The sequence below is a fragment of the Eriocheir sinensis genome, chromosome 36 (genome assembly GCF_024679095.1).
Source record: "Eriocheir sinensis breed Jianghai 21 chromosome 36, ASM2467909v1, whole genome shotgun sequence".
Lineage (NCBI taxonomy): Eukaryota > Metazoa > Arthropoda > Malacostraca > Decapoda > Varunidae > Eriocheir > Eriocheir sinensis.
This window is the reverse complement of record NC_066544.1, coordinates 8,317,490-8,336,580: the sequence shown is the minus strand read 5'-3', so window position 1 is coordinate 8,336,580 and position 19,091 is coordinate 8,317,490. Positions and strand designations below refer to the sequence as shown.

At 43.9% G+C, this 19,091-nt stretch overlaps 1 protein-coding gene across 1 annotated transcript in view; it reads right to left on the bottom strand.

The window, feature by feature from the left end:
- Positions 1 to 11,553: 11,553 nt before the first annotated feature.
- The window catches only part of LOC127007977 (uncharacterized), a 21,165-nt gene continuing 13,627 nt past the window's right edge, over positions 11,554 to 19,091 (bottom strand). The window contains exons 2-3 of the mRNA XM_050879522.1: positions 13,176 to 13,248; positions 11,554 to 12,049 (exon numbers count right to left, since the gene is read on the bottom strand). Of these exons, the coding sequence (XP_050735479.1) occupies positions 11,554 to 12,049; positions 13,176 to 13,248 (569 nt within the window). The remainder of the gene's footprint in view (positions 12,050 to 13,175; positions 13,249 to 19,091) is intronic.

Sequence of the window (19,091 nt, the reverse complement as noted above, 5' to 3'; positions counted from 1 at the left end):
TTGGTATTCTTCTTACCTTTGTTGCATGTTGGGACCAAGGAAATCTAAGAGTTGCAAAGACTGTCTTGTTTGTACACAGAAGACATGAAGCTTTTCCCTCACTGCCCTGTCTTGCCAGGAGGGGTCAGTGTACTTGTTTACCAAAGTTTGGTTGGTCACAGAGTCTAAAAAAATAACATTTTGGGGAAACCATGTGGGTGCTTTTTTTTTTTATAGCTTTTTGAGTCTAGAATGTGCTCATTTATTGAAACCAAATATCTCTATTGGTTAATAATGTTTAAATAGAAGTAGACATTACATTGCTTTGACCATTTCCTCAAGGAGAATTCCTGAGTGGAAATGGATGTTTGAACTAAAGGTACGTTGATAAGTGTGTCAGCTAACAGTGTTGACAGTTAGTTGGCCTCAGTTGAGGACCAAATGAGGGGTGCGAGGGGGTTTGCATTGCAGGGAAAGGGTGCATAAACAAGAATAGAAGCTTTTCACCTTGACTTCTCCCTTTGGGGGAGTTTGAGGTGAAAAATGTGTGACCTGTAGGAAAATATTCATGAGTGTTGGTAATGTGCTCCTGCATGTCTAATGTAGCAGATCCAAATTATCCTTGAAATAAGTATTTTCTGGAAGCAAGGGCTGTTGAAAGGATATTTCCAAAGCTCAGGTCATCATGTTGCTTAAATTACAGGCTCACAGAGTGGAGGGTAAAGTTTTGAACTGGGTCCAGGCGTGGCTTAGCAATAGGAAGCAGAGTGCAAATCAATGGTAAAAGATCTGATTGGGGCTGTGTTGCAAGTGGGGTTCCCCAAGGTTCGGTATTGGGTCCACTTTTGTTTATTATTTATATCAATGACTTAGATACAGGAATTAGTAGTAATGTCAGTAAGTTTGTAGATGATACCAAGATCGGTAGAGTAACTGAGTCGGATCAAGACGCTAGTATTCTCCAGGATGAACTAAACAGATTGTATGAATGGGCGGATAAATGGCAGATGGAGTCCAATGTAGGGAAGTGCAGTATTGTGAGTGTTGGTAGGAACAACCCCTCACATAACTATTGCTTAAATGACACCCTCATAAGCAGGTCTGGGTGTGAGAGGGATTTAGGGCACAATGTACTCAAGCTAGAAATCGAGCAAACAGGGTACTGGGATTTATTTCAAGGAGCGTAAGCAACAAAAGCGCCGGTCTTCCTCAAACTATATTTAGCATTAGTTAGACCTCATCTTGACCATGCGGTCATCTTAGCCGTTTCGGTGAAACTTTCGCTGTTGCCTTAGACATCTCAAAAGCTTTTGACATAATCTGGCACAAATCTTTGCTTTCCAAACTACCCCCCTACGGATTCTATCTACTTTTATCTCCAGCTTCCTCTCTGGCCGATCTATCTCTACTGTGGTAGACAACCACTGTTCTTCCCCTGAACCTATCAACAGTGGCATCCCGCAGGGCTCTGTCCTATCTCCCACTCTCTTTCTGATGTTCATGGATGATCTCTCCAAAACAAACTGTCCTATCCACTCTGCATTACTCAACATCTTTTGAAAGAAGACCCTCCCAATAGGAGCTACATGATTCTAGGTAAGAGGCTGCAAGAAGAACTTGGTGTCCTTCAATGCCTCAAACACTCAATTTCCCCACCTGTCAACTCGACACAATCTTCCAAACATGCACTTATCCTCTATTCTTCGATAACACTCAGCTGTCACCTTCTTCAATAAACATCTTCGGTCTATCCTTTACTCAAAATCTCAACTGGAAACCTCATATCTCCTCTCTTGCTAAATCAGCTTCCTCGAGGTTGGGCGTTTTGTATCGTCTCCGCCAGATCTTTTCCCTCTCCTAGATGCTATCCATATACAAGGGCTTTGTCTGCCCTCGTATGGAGCATGCATCACATGTGTGGGCTGCACACACACAGCTCTCTTGGAAAGTGTGAAGTCTAAGGCTCTTCGTTTCATTAACTTCTCTCCTCTTACTGACAGTCTTCTACCTCTTAAAATTCCGCCGCCATATTACCTCTCTATCTTCTGTCGATATTTTCATGCTGAACTTACTAACTGCATGCCTCCTGCGGCCCCGCTGCACTCGACTTTCTACTCTAGTTCATCCCTATACTGTCCAATCCCTTATGCAAAAGTTAACCAACATCTTCATTCTTTCATCTCCTCCACTGCGTGGTAAACTCTGGAACAGCCTCCTCCGTCTGTATTTCCTCCTACCTACGACTTGACCTCTTTCAAGCGATACTTCTTCATCCGAAATTATTGACCTCTCTTTCGGTCACTCATCTATACACTTTTGCAGGGGCAGTGATTAGCGGACTTTCTTTTTCTTACTTATTTTTTTTGTCCTTAAGCTGCTTCCCTTGCTTTTAAATAATCCTCCCATGCTCCCCACCTCTTGCTGCCACACCCTTCAATTTCACTTCCACCTTCCTAGACCTCCCCTTACCTCCCTCACCACCACAACCAACCCTTCTCTCCCTTACCCCTAACATTCACCACCCCTCACCTTCTACTACCACAGTCACCACCCCTTTCCTATACTACCATTAACACCACCACCACCACCATCCCCTTCCTACACCTTTCTGTAGCCCCCACTACCTCCCCTTTCCTTCTACTACCACCACCCCCTTCCTACACCTTCCTGCTCACCACCACCACCACCCAACATGCGGGTTCGACACAGTGATCAGCTCGGCTCCCGCGGCCTCGACTAATTAAATATTTGTACGACTTTGCCGGCGGGACTGAATGCTCCGACAACAAGCTCGCTAATGACTCGCGACTGAAAACTGTCAACATCGCGAGGACAGAGGCGCGCCCTAAGTGAGGTAACGATGATCAACTACACGCTAATTAACGCCCAACACGGAAGTACATTGGAAGGGTAATTAGGGTAGAGTGATCCGGAGGCAATTCGGGGTGATGATGCGGCTGCTGTGTGGAGTTAATGAATGGACGGATAGGGTTGTTAGTGAAGAGGAGGAGGAGGAGGAGAAAAAGCTACCCATGCATTATATCTCAAGCTGACTTATTATTTTTTTGTATTGTTAGTGTTTTGCATGTGTGTGTTTGTGTCTTGTGTTTGTTTTGTTTTTAGTGTTAGTGTTTTGGAGAACTTAAAAATGTGAAATAAATAAACCAATGGATGACAAACACTATACATATAATAAGAGAGAAATTCGCATGTCACAGAAAATGGCATAGTAGTAAGAATACGAAAATATTAAGCGACTAACGCAGAAATAATAAAAAAGGAGGGGGAGAGGGAGAAATAAAAAGTATTATTATCAAATGAAATTACGAGTGAATGGTCGCAGTACCATTCCAAACATTCGTATAGACTAACCGCTATCAAAACACACCAACAACAACGTGGTGTGTGTGTGTGTGTGTGTGTGTGTGATACCAGTCCCACTAAATGACGCCCGGGCCCTGTCTCCAATACTCAACCATTATTAAATTGAGTCACGACCACAACCAATGTTACCACGGCCCAGGAGAGAGAGAGAGAACAAGACGTCACCACAATCCACTCACAGATCCTTCAGTAGTTTGAAATTTAATCTTCGAAATAACAAGGCACGCAAAAACTTGACTTATGCCTGAACACTCGTGGCCTTGAGAACAGCATGAAGAAATACATTAATTGGGTTTATAATAAAGTCTATGCCGATGCCCTTTACATGCAAGTCCCAGATAACAACTTTCTCAATGACGACGTAATTCCCCCGTTATGGAGTGTGGCCAATTACTGCAGTGCTTGTAAGGTTAAGTATTCCTTGATGCTGATCCGAGTGCACCGTCTTTGGCTGTGGTCTTGAAGTGTGGCCCATTCTTAATTCATTCCTCATGGCACAGTGTATTTTTTCTTTTATTATGGCAAACTGATCTGTTTTCGTCATGGCCCGGCCGTCTCTGCGTCATGGCCCAGTGTATTTTCTTTTTATTATTATGAGTGAAATAATGGTTAAAGTATTGGTTATAGTAATGGGTGAAGTAATGGGTGAAGTAATGGTTAAAGTACAGGGTGAAGTAATGGTTATAGTAATGGGTGAAGTAATGGTTAAAGTAATGGTTAAAGTACAGGGTGAAGTAATGGTTAAAGTAATGGGTGAAGTAATGGTTAAAGTAATGGGTGAAGTAATGGTTAAAATAATGGGTGAAGTAATGGTTAAAGTAATGGTTACAGTAATGGGTGAAGTAATGGTTAAAATAATGGGTGAAGTAATGGTTAAAGTAATGGTTACAGTAATGGGTGAAGTAATGGTTAAAATAATGGGTGAAGTAATGGTTAAGGTAATGGTTAAAGTATTGGTTACAGTAATGGGTGAAGTAATGGTTAAAGTAATGGGTGAAGTAATGGTTAAAATAATGGGTGAAGTAATGGTTAAGGTAATGGTTAAAGAATTGGTTACAGTAATGGGTGAAGTAATGGTTAAAGTAATAGTTAAAGTAATGGGTGAAGTAATGGTTAAAGTAATGGTTAAAGTAATGGGTGAAGTAATGGTTAAAGTAATGGTTAAAGTAATGGGTGAAGTAATGGTTAAAGTAATGGTTAAAGTAATGGGTGAAGTAATGGTTAAAATAATGGGTGAAGTAATGGTTAAAGTAATGGTTACAGTAATGGTTAAAGTAATGGGTGAAGTAATGGTTAAAGTAATGGTTAAAGTAATGGTTAAAGTAATGGTTAAAGTAATGGGTGAAGTAATGGTTAAAGTAATGGTTAAAGTAATGGTTAAAGTAATGGGTGAAGTAATGGTTAAAGTAATGGTTAAAGTAATGGGTGAAGTAATGGTTAAAGTAATGGTTAAAGTAATGGGTGAAGTAATGGTTAAAGTAATGGTTAAAGTAATGGTTAAAGTAATGGGTGAAGTAATGGGTGAAGTAATGGGTGAAGTAATGGTTAAAGTAATGGTTAATGCAATGGGTGAAGTAATGGTTAAAGTAATGGTTAAAGTAATGGGTGAAGTAATGGTTAAAGTAATGGGTGAAGTAATGGTTAAAGTAATGGTTAAAGTAATGGGTGAAGTAATGGTTAAAGTAATGGGTGAAGTAATGGTTAAAGTAATGGGTGAAGTAATGGTTAAAGTAATGGTTAAAGTAATGGGTGAAGCAATGGGTGAAGTAATGGTTAAAGTAATGGGTGAAGTAATGGTTAAAGTAATGGGTGAAGTAATGGTTAAAGTAATGGGTGAAGTAATGGTTAAAGTAATGGTTAAAGTAATGGGTGAAGTAATGGTTAAAGTAATGGGTGAAGTAATGGTTAAAGTAATGGTTAAAGTAATGGGTGAAGTAATGGGTGAAGTAATGGTTAAAGTAATGGGTGAATTAATGGTTAAAGTAATAGGTGAAGTAATGGTTAAAGTAATGGTTAAAGTAATGGGTGAAGTAATGGTTAAAGTAATGGTTAAAGTAATGGGTGAAGTAATGGTTAAAGTAATGGTTAAAGTAATGGGTGAAGTAATGGTTAAAGTAATGGTTAAAGTAATGGGTGAAGTAATGGTTAAAGTAATGGTTAAAGTAATGGGTGAAGTAATGGTTAAAGTAATGGTTAAACTAATGGGTGAAGTAATGGGTGAAGTAATGGTTAAAGTAATGGGTGAAGTAATGGTTAAAGTAATGGTTAAAGTAATGGGTGAAGTAATGGTTAAAGTAATGGTTAAAGTAATGGTCAAAGCAATTGGTGAAGTAATGGTTAAAGTAATGGGTGAAGTAATGGTTAAAGTAATGGTTAAAGTAATGGGTGAAGTAATGGTTAAAGTAATGGGTGAAGTAATAGTTAAAGTAATGGTTAAGGTAATGATTAAAATAATGGTTAAAGTAATGGGTGAAGTATTGGTTAAAGTAATGGGTGAAGTAATGGTTAAAGTAATGGTTAAAGTAACGGTTAAAGTAATGGTTAAAGTAATGGTTAAAGTAATGGATGAAGTAACGGTTAAAGTAATGGTTAAAATAACGGTTAAAGTAATGGTTAAAGTAATGGGTGAAGTAATGGTTAAAGTAATGGGTGAAGTAATGGGTGAAGTAATGGGTGAAGTAACGGTTAAAGTAATGGTTAAAGTAATGGATGAAGTAACGGTTAAAGCAATGGTTAAAATAACGGTTAAAGTAATGGTTAAAGTAATGGGTGAAGTAATGGTTAAAGTAATGGTTAAAATAATGATTAAAATAATGGGTGAAGTAATGGTTAAAGTAATGGTTAAAGTAATGGGTGAAGTAATGGGTGAAGTAATGGGTGAAGTAATGGTTAAAGTAATGGTTAAAGTAATGATCAAAGTAATGGGTGAAGTAATGGTTAAAGTAATGGTTAAAGTAATGATCAAAGTAATGGGTGAAGTAATGGTTAAAGTAATGGGTGAAGTAATGGTTAAAGTAATGGTTAAAGTAATGATCAAAGTAATGGGTGAAGTAATGGTTAAAGTAATGGATGAAGTAGTCTTTCCCTCCTCCCGTCTCTCACACACACCAAAAAAAGCAATACGGAACAATAACACTTCAGTAATTATCTTTTTTATCGTAGTCCATGAAACAACATCAATAAACGTTACCTAAGACAAATACATAATACTTGTACCCCACCCCCCCCCAAAAAAAAAGTTTAAAAAAATGATACTCAGAACTCCAGAACCAGGACACGTAAAATACAACGAAATAATAATAAAAAAAACAATGTATGAAACACGTAATGCAGAAGACCAGCCCCATACCCACACCAGTTATGAGCGTTATCAAATTTACGGTAAATCTTAGGAATAACAATGGACTTAGAAAAAAATCGTGAGGCCATCGCGGAAAAATACACCCCTTGTGACATAAACACGCCTGTCCGCTTGTCAAAACCCCGTCGTACGTGCTAGAAATATTGTACTTACCACCACACCGTGCCCTAAATGCGCACCCACTAGGAGGCGCTATTCCTAAGATTATCCAAATTTACTACTACTCTGGATGCGGGAATTTCGGAACATCATGCACCTCTCCTGCACAACATCCTTCTCCCTCCTCTGCCAACCCCCATCGATCCCTCTCAGAGCAGTTAGCGGCGCGTCACCTGTTGGACGAACCCTTATGCTTCGCTGCCGTGTGATCGAGCTCTCAGATGATTCGGTCGCAAAGACTAATAGCGTAAGTTAATATCAATGTGACTAAATGTTTTCGGCCTCCAAACCACCTAAATGTCTAAAAGCTGAGCTGTTATCGAAAAAAATATCAAAGTAATTGCCCACCTTCTCAGATGATTCGGTCGCAGGGACTAATAGCGTAAGTTAATATCAATGTGACTAAATGTTTTCGGCCTCCAAACCACCTAAATGTCTAAAAGCTGAGCTGTTATCGAAAAAAAAAAAATCAAAGTAATTGCCCACCTCAGATAATTCGGTCACAGTGGCGAATTTCTTGTCTTGGTCATGTGGTCAGGAAAAGTAGACATTTGCGACGGACGTGAGGTACAAAATCATGCAATTCACACAATTTATCATCAGAAAAACATGAACCACGTGAGAAAATCGTTGGTTGGGTGGAACTGTAAATTGTCCCTTGTTCTTTCTTCTAAGTGACTAATGCTTTCGACTTCCAAACCGCCTGTCAACAAACTGCCTGAGCTATCGTTGCAAGAAATATCAATCTGTAATCATCCCCTCCCTCCCGCCGGGCAATCGATCCCTTCCCGATCGTTATAATAATCTAGCGGGCTGATAAGCAATCCACTAGTTAACTCATCCTTTTTATTTACGACTTAAACCACACACAACTAAAAATCAACTTCCTAATTCTGCATGAACTCGAATATCAATAAACATCACCCTGTAATTGTTTTCCCCTCCCGGGTGAGCCTTGCCTTACCTATCATTACACTAAACCGTCAGGCTAACGGGCAATCCACTAGTTAACTTATCCTTTTTATTTACGACGTGAACCACAAGCAACTAGAAATTAACCTCGCAATTCTGCATAAACTTGAATATCAATAAACACCATCCTATAGTTGTTTTCCCCTCCCGGACGAACCTTACTTTACTTATCATTACACTAAACTGTCAGGCTAACGGGCAATCCACTAGTTAACTCATCCTTTTTATTTACGACTTAAACCACACAACTAAAAATCAACTTCCTAATTCTGCATAAACTCGAATATCAATAAACATCACCCTGTAATTGTTTTCCCTCCCGGGCGAACCTTGCTTTACTTATCATTACACTAAACTGTTAGGCTAACGAGCAATCCACTAGTTGACTCATCCTTTGTATTTACGACTTAAACAAACCACACGCAACTAAAAATCAACTTCCCAATTTTGCATAAACTCGAGTGTCAATAAACATCACCCTATAATAATTTCTTTCCCCTCCCAGGCGATCCTTGCTTTACCTGTCATTACACTAAATTGTCAGGCTAACGAGCAATCCACTAGTTAACTCATCGTTTGCATTTAATGAGAATACAAACCACGCAACTTTTTTTTTTTACAGTAAATGAAGCAGCTCAAGGAAAAAAAAAACATGAAAAATAGCCCGCTAACTAAAGAATATCATAACCTTCCCATTCCACATGAACTCAAACATCAATCTCAACCTGTAATTGTTTCAGTCCACCGGGCAATCCCTCCCTCACCTCTCGTTATACAGAACAATCGGGCTAACGAGCAATCCACTTGTTGACTCATTTGCATTTACGACTAAAAACATACCACACACTACTATATATCAACCTCACCATTCTGCATGAACTCTAATATCACCCCCAACCGAGCGATCCTTCCTTATATCGTTATACTGAACTATCGGGCTAACGAGCAATAAACTACTTGACTCATCGTTTGCATTTACGACTTTATATACAAACCAAAACACACCTAACTAAATATAATCTCAACAATAAACTACTTGACTCATCGTTTGCATTTACGACTTTATATACAAACCAAAACACACCTAACTAAATATAATCTCAACAATAAACTACTTGACTCATCGCTTGCATTTACGACTTTATATACAAACCAAAACACACATAACTAAATATAAGCTCAACCTTCCCTTTCTGCGTTAACTCGAATGCTCAGGTGTGTAACATAAGGGAAACCAATTAACTAACAGGTAACCCCCTCCACCACGTTGCTTGACAGGTAGAGCTCAAACAGGTACGCCAATAACTCACCACATGATTCACACACCTGGAAACGACGTACAAGCAACACACTCACCTGAACGAAGAAGAAAATGAAAGTAAATTAGACAGGACAGGTACACCAATGACACACCACAGGAGTCACACACCTGGAAATGACGTACAAGCAACACACTCACCTGAACTAAGAAGAAAATGAAAGTAAATAAGGTAGACAGGACAGGTACACCAATAACTCACCACAGGATTCACACACCTGGAAACGACTTACAAACAACACACTCACCTGAATTAAGAAGAAAATGAAAGTAAATAAGATAGACAGGACAGGTACACCAATGACACACCACAGGATTCACACACCTGGAAACGACTTACAAACAGCACACTCACCTGAATTATGAGGGATATGAAGCTATATAAGGCAGACACGACTCCCACCGCACCTTCCTACTCGTTAGTGTAAAGAACAATGGTGATGCGCAGACGGTGGTGCGCAGACCCTCCTCTTTTGGCCCCCTCCTCCGCCTCCTCCTCCTCTTCGTCCCCTTAACTCCCTCATCCTCACCTCTACACCGTCCTCCTCAGCCTCTCGTGGTTCGCTCTTAATTATGTGCCTTTGTAATCCCTATTAGGAGGATTTAACTACTTACAGGGGCGTTTGTTTACTTTGGGACAGGCATGGAAAAGTTACCCCGTTGAGGAATAAGATTTTACATACGTTGTGTCTGTTTACTTTGGCTCCTTGAAAACGGGGCAGGAACGCTGCATACATGTTCTAATTATAAAGTGAAAATGTAGAGGTGAATAATAGACAGTATATTAAAAGAAGATACGTTGGAGAGGAAGATTTCATAAAGGTTTTGTCTGTTTATTTTTGGTTCAGCGAGGACGGGGCAGGAACGTGGTATACATGCTCTAATTACAAACTAAAAACATGTAGGTGAATAAAAAAAATCTGTATATGAAGGAAAAGTGTATTCGCTGGGGTGGACGGTACCGTTTCTTTTCTTCCTCTCCTTCACATCCCGCCCGTCAGATGTCGCTCGTGTGGCGGCGGGCAGGTGCGGCGTCAGTCTCTGTTCTTTGTGACGCGGAAACTTAATTAAACACACAAGTAAAAAACATAGACATTAGATACCTATTGATCTCTCTCTCTCTCTCTCTCTCTCTCTCTCTCTCTCTCTCTCTCTCTCTCTCTCTCTCTCTCTCTCTCTCTCTCTCTCTCTCTCTCTTCTGCTTTTCATTCTCTTTTTTTGCATTTTCTATTTTCTACATTTTCCATTTGTTTTCTTTTTTTTGTTTTACCTGTCTCTGTCTCCTTGTTCGTGTTCTTTCTTCTCTCTCTCTCTCTCTCTCTCTCTCTCTCTCTCTCTCTCTCTCTCTCTCTCTCTCTCTCTCTCTTTTCTGCATTTTCTATTTTCTACATTTTCATTTGTTTTCTTTCTTGTTTTATCTTTGCCTGTTTAATTTTTCGTGTTTATCTCTCTCTCTCTCTCTCTCTCTCGAATAAATGGCTTACCGCTGCAGTTCGGGGAATCACATTTGTTGAAGACTCGCGCGTTTTGCTCCTCTGTTGCGGGATGATGAAAAGAAGGGACAGAAACTCTACGGCTTGCGCACTTACCTGTTGGCGTCCCTCTTCACGCAAAATTACTACGGGTTGACTTTTTTATTTACGTTCTTGACTAAATTGGTGATTCTAGATGGGTACACGAGAGAGAGAGAGAGAGAGAGAGAGAGAGAGAGAGATTACATTAGTTGGATATGAAGGGGAAAGGATAGAGGGGACGGAATACATGAGGGGAAAGGGTTGTGAAGGGAAGGGGAAGGGGAGGGAAGGGGAGAATAGGGGAAGGGGAAGGAGATGAGTGACAGGGGAAGTCAGAAACGAAGAAGGGGAAAGATGGATAGTAATAGTAATTGGTAGTAGTAGTAGTAGTAGTAGTAGTAGTAGTAGTAGTAGTAGTAGTAGTAGTAGTAGTAGTAGTAGAAGTAGTAGTAGTAGTAGTAGTAGTAGTAGTATAAGTAGTAGTAGGCTGTGTGTGTTAGGTTGTGTTAGGAGTAGCGACTTGACACTGACTGAGCTTTCGCGGTGGTGGTGGTGGTAGTGGTGGTAGTGGCGTAGTGGTGGTGCTGCAGGCCTCGAGTAAGGGAAGGTGTCGCCACGTGCTCGGAATACCAATAGAGGGCGTGGTGTGGTGGCTGTGGCGGCGGCGGCGGTGATAGAAGTGGTGGTGGTGGTGGTGATGGTGGTGGTGGTGGTGATGATGGTGGTAGTCAGTTAACTTGGAGGAAAAAAAGGATCAAATCATTAAACGCGCCATAAACTGAAAAAAAAAAAAAAAAAGGAAAACAGTTGTGTAAAAATTTGTCTCGAAACTGGCCGAGGTATTTCAGCGATATTTGTCATTTTGTTTACGACGGGAGGGATGTGTGCAAGTGGAAGGGGGGGGAGGAGCTGCAGCAGGGGGGGCGTCTGCAGGAGGGGGTAACTGCAGGAGGGGGCAACTGCAGGAGGGGGCAGCTGCAGGAGGGGGCAGCTGCAGGAGGGGGCAACTGCAGGAGGGGGCAGCTGCAGGAGAGGGGGCAGCTGCAGGAGGGCAGCTGCAGGAGAGGGGCAGCTGCAGAATGGGGGGCAGGTGCAGGAGGGGGCAAATGCAGGAGGGGGACAGTTGCAGAAGGGGTGGGCAGTTGCAGGAGGGGGCAGTTGCAGGAGAGGGGGCAGATGCAGGAGAGGGGGCAGCTGCAGGAGGGGGCAGCTGCAGGAGGGGGGGCAGTTGCAGGAGAGGGGGGGCAGCTGCAGGAGAGGGGGGGCAGCTGCAGGAGGGGGGGCAGTTGCCGGAGAGGGGGGAAAATGCAGGAGGGGTGCAGCTGCAGGAGAGGGGGGGCAAATGCAGGAGAGGGGGGGCAGCTGCAGGAGGGGGGGCAAATGCAGGAGGTGGGAACAGTTGCAGGAAGGGGGCAGCTGCAGGAGAGGGGGGGCAGACGCAGGAGAGGGGGGGGCAGCTGCAGGAGGAGGGGGGGAGGGAAGCTGCAGGAGGGGGGGGCAGCTGCAGAAGGGGGGGGCAGCTGCAGGAGGGGGGGGGGCAGCTGTAGAAGGGAGGGGAGGTGCAGGAGGGGAAAGGTTGAGACGTCTGGGGAAGCGGTCGATGAGTGGTCAACGAACGGGCGTGGTGATCTCGAAAACCAGGGTTCGAGTCCCACCGCCAGCAGCCGACAATTTTCAAGCATCGCCGAGTGGTGGACGATTTACTCACATGCTTTCCAGACCACCAGTCAACTCTAACTATACTAACTTCAGCGACTGCGGTCAAGAGAGGAGCAACGGAATAAGAGACACAAATAAGTAGGAGAAAAAAGATGATTGACAAAGAGAGAAGGAACAAAATAAGAGACACAAATGAGAATGGAAGACAAAGATGATCTACGAAGAGAGGAGGAACAAAATAAAAGACACAAATGAGAATGGAAGACAAAGATGATTGACAAAGAGAGGAGGAACAAAATAAGAGACACAAATGAGAATGGAAGACAAAGATGATTTACGAAGAGAGGAGGAACAAAATAAAAGACACAAATGAGAATGGGAGACAAAGATGATCTACGAAGAGAGGAGGAACAAAATAAGAGACACAAGTAAAAATGAAACACAAAGATGATCTACGAAGAGAGGAGGAACAAAATAAGAGACACAAGTAAAAATGAAACACAAAGATGATCTACGAAGAGAGGAGGAACAAAATAAGAGACACAAGTAAAAATGAAACACAAAGATGATCTACGAAGAGAGAAGGAACAAAATAAGAGACACAAGTAAAAATGAAACACAAAGATGATCTACGAAGAGAGGAGGAACAAAATAAAAGACACAAATGAGAATGGAAGACAAAGATGATTTACGAAGAGAAGAGGAACAAAATAAGAGACACAAGTAAAAATGAAACACAAAGATGATCTACGAAGAGAAGAGGAACAAAATAAGACACAGAAATAAGAATGAAAGATGGACCAAACAAGTCATACATCACAACAACCACTATAAATAAAATCCGCCCGCGTCACTACTGGGCTGGGGTCGTCCGAGAGGCCCCTCAAGAAAGTCTACTGGCGCTGTGGGCAGAAAAGAAGGTGGGTGAGAGGGTAGAATAATCAACGTTGCCAGATTGTCGTACTCCGCCTCTTATGTTTCCGATTTCCGACCCAAAAACTGCTTTCATCACCCAAATGACTGCCTTCATATATGGTTATCGTTTAAATGGTTAATTATTGGTGCTTCTTGGCAACAGCTATGGGGCAGAAACCGATAAATACCACAGAGTTATTACGGTATTTAACTCTGTGGTAAATACGCGGCTCTGAGTACGATAACCTGGCAACGGTGGGGTAGATAGGTGGGTGGGTGCTAATGGGTGTATTGCATGGGGGAGAGGGGGTGTGGTAGGCTTCTTAATCCTTTCCTTTTCAGTTCCCATAGTTGTTTGACGCGCTACTCAGATCAGATCAGATGTAGTCCCGGGATATGCCTTTGAAACGGTTCCCGGATTTTCTTAACACTCAATGTCAATGTTCTCGTGTTTTAACTCTTATTTTCTTTTTCAATATTCACTTGACATCTATTTTTTTTCCACTGGTTTTGTACTTGTGTTTTAGCCTTCTGAATTCTTTGGGTCGTATTGCAAGACATTTCGCCGCACAAAAACACACATTTGACAAGGCTTTCGTAGGAGTTGTGGGGATTTCCAGGGATAGTTCTATGACATTGGTGGTAGTTTGACCCTTCTTTTGTATCATGAACCTGAAGAAACACTCATTAGAACCCGACTAACCCCCTCTTTGACCTTTAGAAATAGCTGATGTGAGAAGCGAAATTGTCTTATAATACCGACCTTTGTCTCTCCTTCCAGAGTTTTTTTAATAATTTTTCCCTTCTTCTATTTTCTCACTTCCTTTATTGCTATTTTTCAGTAATAATATGTCAGCTAGGGGTTCGTCTACGTCTTCTGAAGCGCCGGAGAAGTGAAGGGAAGCTGAGCACTGGACGCACGTACATACTTACACACCTTTCACCTTAAGAGCATTCTGTAACTCTCGCGGTTCTTTCTGTCGTTTTAATAGAGTCTTTAAGGGTGATGTCAGGTGTGTGAGGCGTGGGCGGCGCGACCGTAACCTCTTTATAGAACTCTCCGTGTCTGTCGTTCTTTCTCTCCTCCCGAAGTTTAGTTTTTTTTCATATAGATTTAAAACAATGAACGAGTGGAGGCAGACTAACTTATGAAAACCTAACATATCTTTTTTTCTTGTTCCTTCTTTCTTCGTAAATCATCTTTGTCTTCCGTTCTTATTTGTCTCTCTTATTTTGTTCCTCCTATCTTCGTAAATATTTGTGTCTCTTATTTTCTTCCTTTTCTCTTCGTAAATCATCTTCGTCTTCCATTCTTATTTGTGTCTTATTTTGTTCCTCTTCTCTTCGTAAATCATCTTTTTTTTCTCCTACTTATTTGTCTCTTATTTTGTTCCTTCTCCGTCTCCTTATAAACAATCTTCGTCTCTGAGATATATTTGTCTTATTCCTCTCCTTCTGTCTCATTCTAAACCATCTCTGTCTTTCATACTTATTTATGTTTCCTGTTCTGTTCCTTCTCTGCCTCTTCATTAACTTCTGCGTGTCTCTTGTTCTGCTCCTTTTCTACCTCTCCGTAAGCCATTTTTTTTTATTATACTTATTTGTGTTTCTTATTCTGCTCTTTCTCTGCCTCTTTGTAAGCCATTTTTGTTTATTATACTTATTTGTGTTTCTTATTCTGGTCCTTCTCTGCTTCCTCATAAACTTTTGCGTCTCTTACTCTGTTCCTTTTCTATCTGTCATTAACTTTTGCATGTCTCTTATTCTGCTCCTCCTCCGCCTCCTCGTACACTCCCTAACGATGATATGAAGTCTTGCGTCCAAACACCTTCAGGGACACACCTTTGCCTCGCCTCGCTCTTTGTGCCGCCTTGTTACCCCGAGGGAGGGACGGAGGGAGGGAGAGGGTCATGAAGAGACGCAGGGGAAGGGAAGGACGAAGAGAGGGACAGAGGGATGGAGAGGAAAGAAGGAAGGGACAGAAGACGAAAGGAAGGAAGAAGAAGCGTGAAGAGATGAAGAGAGGGACAGAGGGATGGAGGGAAACGAAGGAAAAAGGAAAGGACATAGGTACGAAAAGGAAGGAAAGAAGGAGAATCAACAAAAAAAAGAATAAATGAAACGAGGATTAACGAAAGAAGGGACGAAGCGACTGAATGAAAGGAGAAACTGAGAAAGAGGTACAGAGTGAAGGAAGGAAGGACGAAGACAGGGACAGAGGGATGGAGAAACGAAGGAAAAGGGAAAGGACAAATATAGATACGAAAAGGAAGGAGAGAGGCAGAATCAACAGAAGGAGAATAAATGGAAACGAGCGACTGAAAGAAAGAAGAAACCGAGAAAGAGCGAGTGAAAGAAGGAAGTAAAGGAAGGAAGGAAGTAGGAAGAGGAGGAAACTGAGGGACGAAAGGAGGAAAACAACAGAGAGAAGAAGAACGATGATTACCAGACGGAGAATTGGAGAAAGGCAAGGAGAGGAGGGATGGATGGAGGGATGGAGGGAGGGGTGGAGGAACGAACGCCCCTTCAAGCCCCTGAGGCGGACCGATACTCGCCGCGCCTCTGATTACACGCCGGTAAGTGGTGCGGCGTAAATTGGCCGTCATCGCGCGAGTGTGTCGGCGGCGCGGCCCACACATCACCCGCCGCCTATCAGATGCCCGCCGCCCGCCGCCCCCCGCCACCCACCCGCGGTTTGGGCTGTTTTGGCGGCGGTGAGTACACAGTGGCAGCCTTGACACCCCCCCCCCCACAGCCCATGGTCCCTTCAACAGCCTAATCAAAACCCTCAAGCCATTCCCAGTCACTTCTAAAGCCTCTTCCGTCCGTACTCCGTACTATACAGTCTTAAGTCTTCATAAAGCCTCCACTCAGCCGTGCCAAAGCCTTTACTGTCACAGCTCTCTATAGTTAAGCAGTCTTTTATATTATCCGCATAGCCTTTACAGGATTCTCACAGCCTCTCCACAGCCCTTATGGCCTACACACAGCCTTAACAGCCTTCACCACAGAGCCGCAGCATTGACTACAGCCATTCACAGCTTCCACTGCAGCCTTACACTCTTCACAGTAAACAAAAACTCTACAGCTCTTTAAACGAATTGGAGTCTCCACATTTTGCCTAAAGTTTATCATAAATCGCTGGGGATGTTTGTTATTTTCTGATATTATTACTTTTTTTTCTTGTCTTTGTTGTTGTTGTTGTTGTTGTCGTTGTTGTTGTTCTAGTTCATGTTCTTATTCTATTATTCTTTTTCTTGTCATTGTTCTTCTTTCTCTTCTTTTCCTTCTTTCTCTTCTTGTTCTTGTTCTTTTGTTCTTGTTGTTGTTCTTGTTCTCATGTTCTCGTTCTTCTTCTTCCTCCTCCTCCTCCTCCTCCTCCTCCACGCCGTCAACTCCCCGTCTTTTGTTCCAGGTCGGAGTGATGAGTCTTTCCATTGTGGCCGACGCGCAGGCTCCTTTTTTTACCCTGTTAATATTACCGCGCGGCTTTTTTTTTCACGCTATCTCTCCATCTTGGTTACTTAGTGTGTTATCTTGATGGCGCATCCCTCGCAACCACGCACTACCTCCTCCCTTCCCGAGACTCCTCCTCCTGCTCTCTCTCTCCCTCTCTTCTTCTCTCTCTCCTCTCCTCTTTTTAAAACCACACATTACCTGCCACACTCCTCCTACCTTCAGACTTCTCCTCCTGTTTTCTCTCTCTCTCTCTCTCTCTCTCTCTCTCTCTCTCTCTCTCTCTCTCTCTCTCTCTCTCTCTCTCTCTCTCTCTCTCTCTCTCTCTCTCTCTCTCTCTCTCTCTCTCTCTCTCTCTCTCTCTCTTTTTAAAACCACCCATTACCTGCCCCATCCACTCCCCCTTCAGACCTCTCCTCTCACTCTCTCCCTCCCTTTTTCATTCCCTTTTCCTCTACTCTCCTCTCCACTCTTCTTTCCCCTCTCTTCTCCCCGCTTTTTCCTTTCCTCCTCTCTTTTTTATGCCTTTCCTTTTTTCTCAGTTGTTTTCTCCTTTTCTCTGTGTTTCTCCTATTCTTCCTTCTCTTCTTCTTCCCCCTCTCCTCTTCTTTTCTTCCCTCCTCTCTCGTTTTTTCTTCCTATATTCCCTTTTTCTATCGTTTCTTCTCTCCCTTGTCCTTCTCTTCTTCTAATTTTTCTCTTGTTTCCTGTTAGCTTTTTTCCCCTCTTCTTCTTCCCTCTCTATCTTCTTCCCTCTTCCTATACACCATTACTTCTCCTCTCTTTCCTTCAATCTCTACTTTTCACCCTCTCCTCTCCAAAAGCCCCTCCCTCTTTCTTCTCTTCCCCTTACCCTCTTCGCCCCCTTTCCCTCCTCCCCCTCCCCCCATACCGTCCCTCTTCTTCTCTCCCCCTCTACCATAACCCCCTTTTCCTTTCCTTACCCTTTCCCTCTCCTCTTCTCCTCCATCTACTTTTCTCTCCTCGTTTTCCTCACCCCTTCCCTTTCCTCCCTCCATCTACTTTTCTCATTTTCGTCAACCCTTTCCCTTTCCTCTCTTCCTCCATCTCTATTTTTTCTCTTCTCTTATACCTTCTCCTCGCCTGTACCCCCCCTTATTCTCTCCCCCTCTTCCCCCTCCTTCCCCCTCCTTCTCCCCCCCCCCCCCCCACGCTCGGCGGCGGTGCATGGTCCATTAGCGCCGGGGAGGCTACAAACGAGACTTCTTCCCGCCGCCGCGTTACCTGACAGGTGGGCGGCCGGTTCCCCGCCTTGATTACACACCTGAGCCGCCGCCACCCCCCTGCCCCCTCCCCTGTAACCCCTCAACCTTTCTCTCTCATGATCCCCCCTCCCTCCCCAATGTGCTACCAGTCTAAGGTGCTTCGGTTTTCTCCCCCCCTCCCCCCCTGCCCCCTCCCCTGTCCCCCCTCTCCCTCTTACTCATGACCCCCCCCCCTACCCCCCTATGGCCTCCCCTCTCCCTCTTCCAATGTGCTACCAGTCTAAGGTTTTCTCCCCCCCCTCCCCCCCTGATTGACTTCCCAACTCCCTTCCCCCCCCACTTGAGCCACCGCCACCCTTCCCTTCTCCCCTCCTCTCCACCCCCCAATGACCCCCCTCCTCCACGGTCTCCCCCGCCCCAATGTGCTACCAGTCTAACGCCCCTTCACTTTTCTCCCCACCTCCCCCTCCCCAATACGCCACCAGTCCAAGGCCCCTTCGCTTTTCTCCCCACCTCCCCCTCCTACCTCTCCTTACGACCTCCCTTCCCCCTCCCCAATATTCTACCAGTCTAAGGCCCCTTCGCTTTTCTCCCCTCCTCCCCCTCCTACCTCTCCCTACGACCTCCCTTCCCCCTCCCCAATACGCCACCAGTCCAAGGCCCCTTCGCTTTTCTCCCCTCCTCCCCCTCCTACCTCACCCTACGACCTCCCTTCCCCCTCCCCAATACGCCACCAGTCCAAGGCCCCTTCGCTTTTCTCCCCTCCTCCCCCTCCTACCTCTCCTTACGACCTCCCTTCCCCCTCCCCAATATTCTACCAGTCTAAGGCCCTTCGCTTTTCTCCCCACCTCCCCCTCCTACCTCTCCCTACCACCTCCCTTCCCCTCCCCAATACGCCACCAGTCCAAGGCCCCTTCGCTTTTCTCCCCTCCTCCCCCTCCTACCTCACCCTACCACCTCCCTTCCCCACCCCAATACGCCACCAGTCCAAGGCCCCTTCGCTTTTCTTCTCCCCTTCCCCCCTCCTTCCTTGCTACGTTCCCCGCCCCCCAATCCACCGCATTCAGCTACCAAATAAACTCCTCCCTCTTCCCCTGCTGTTCCCCTGATCACCTCCCCCTTCCCACCCACCCCCGTTTGGCTACCTG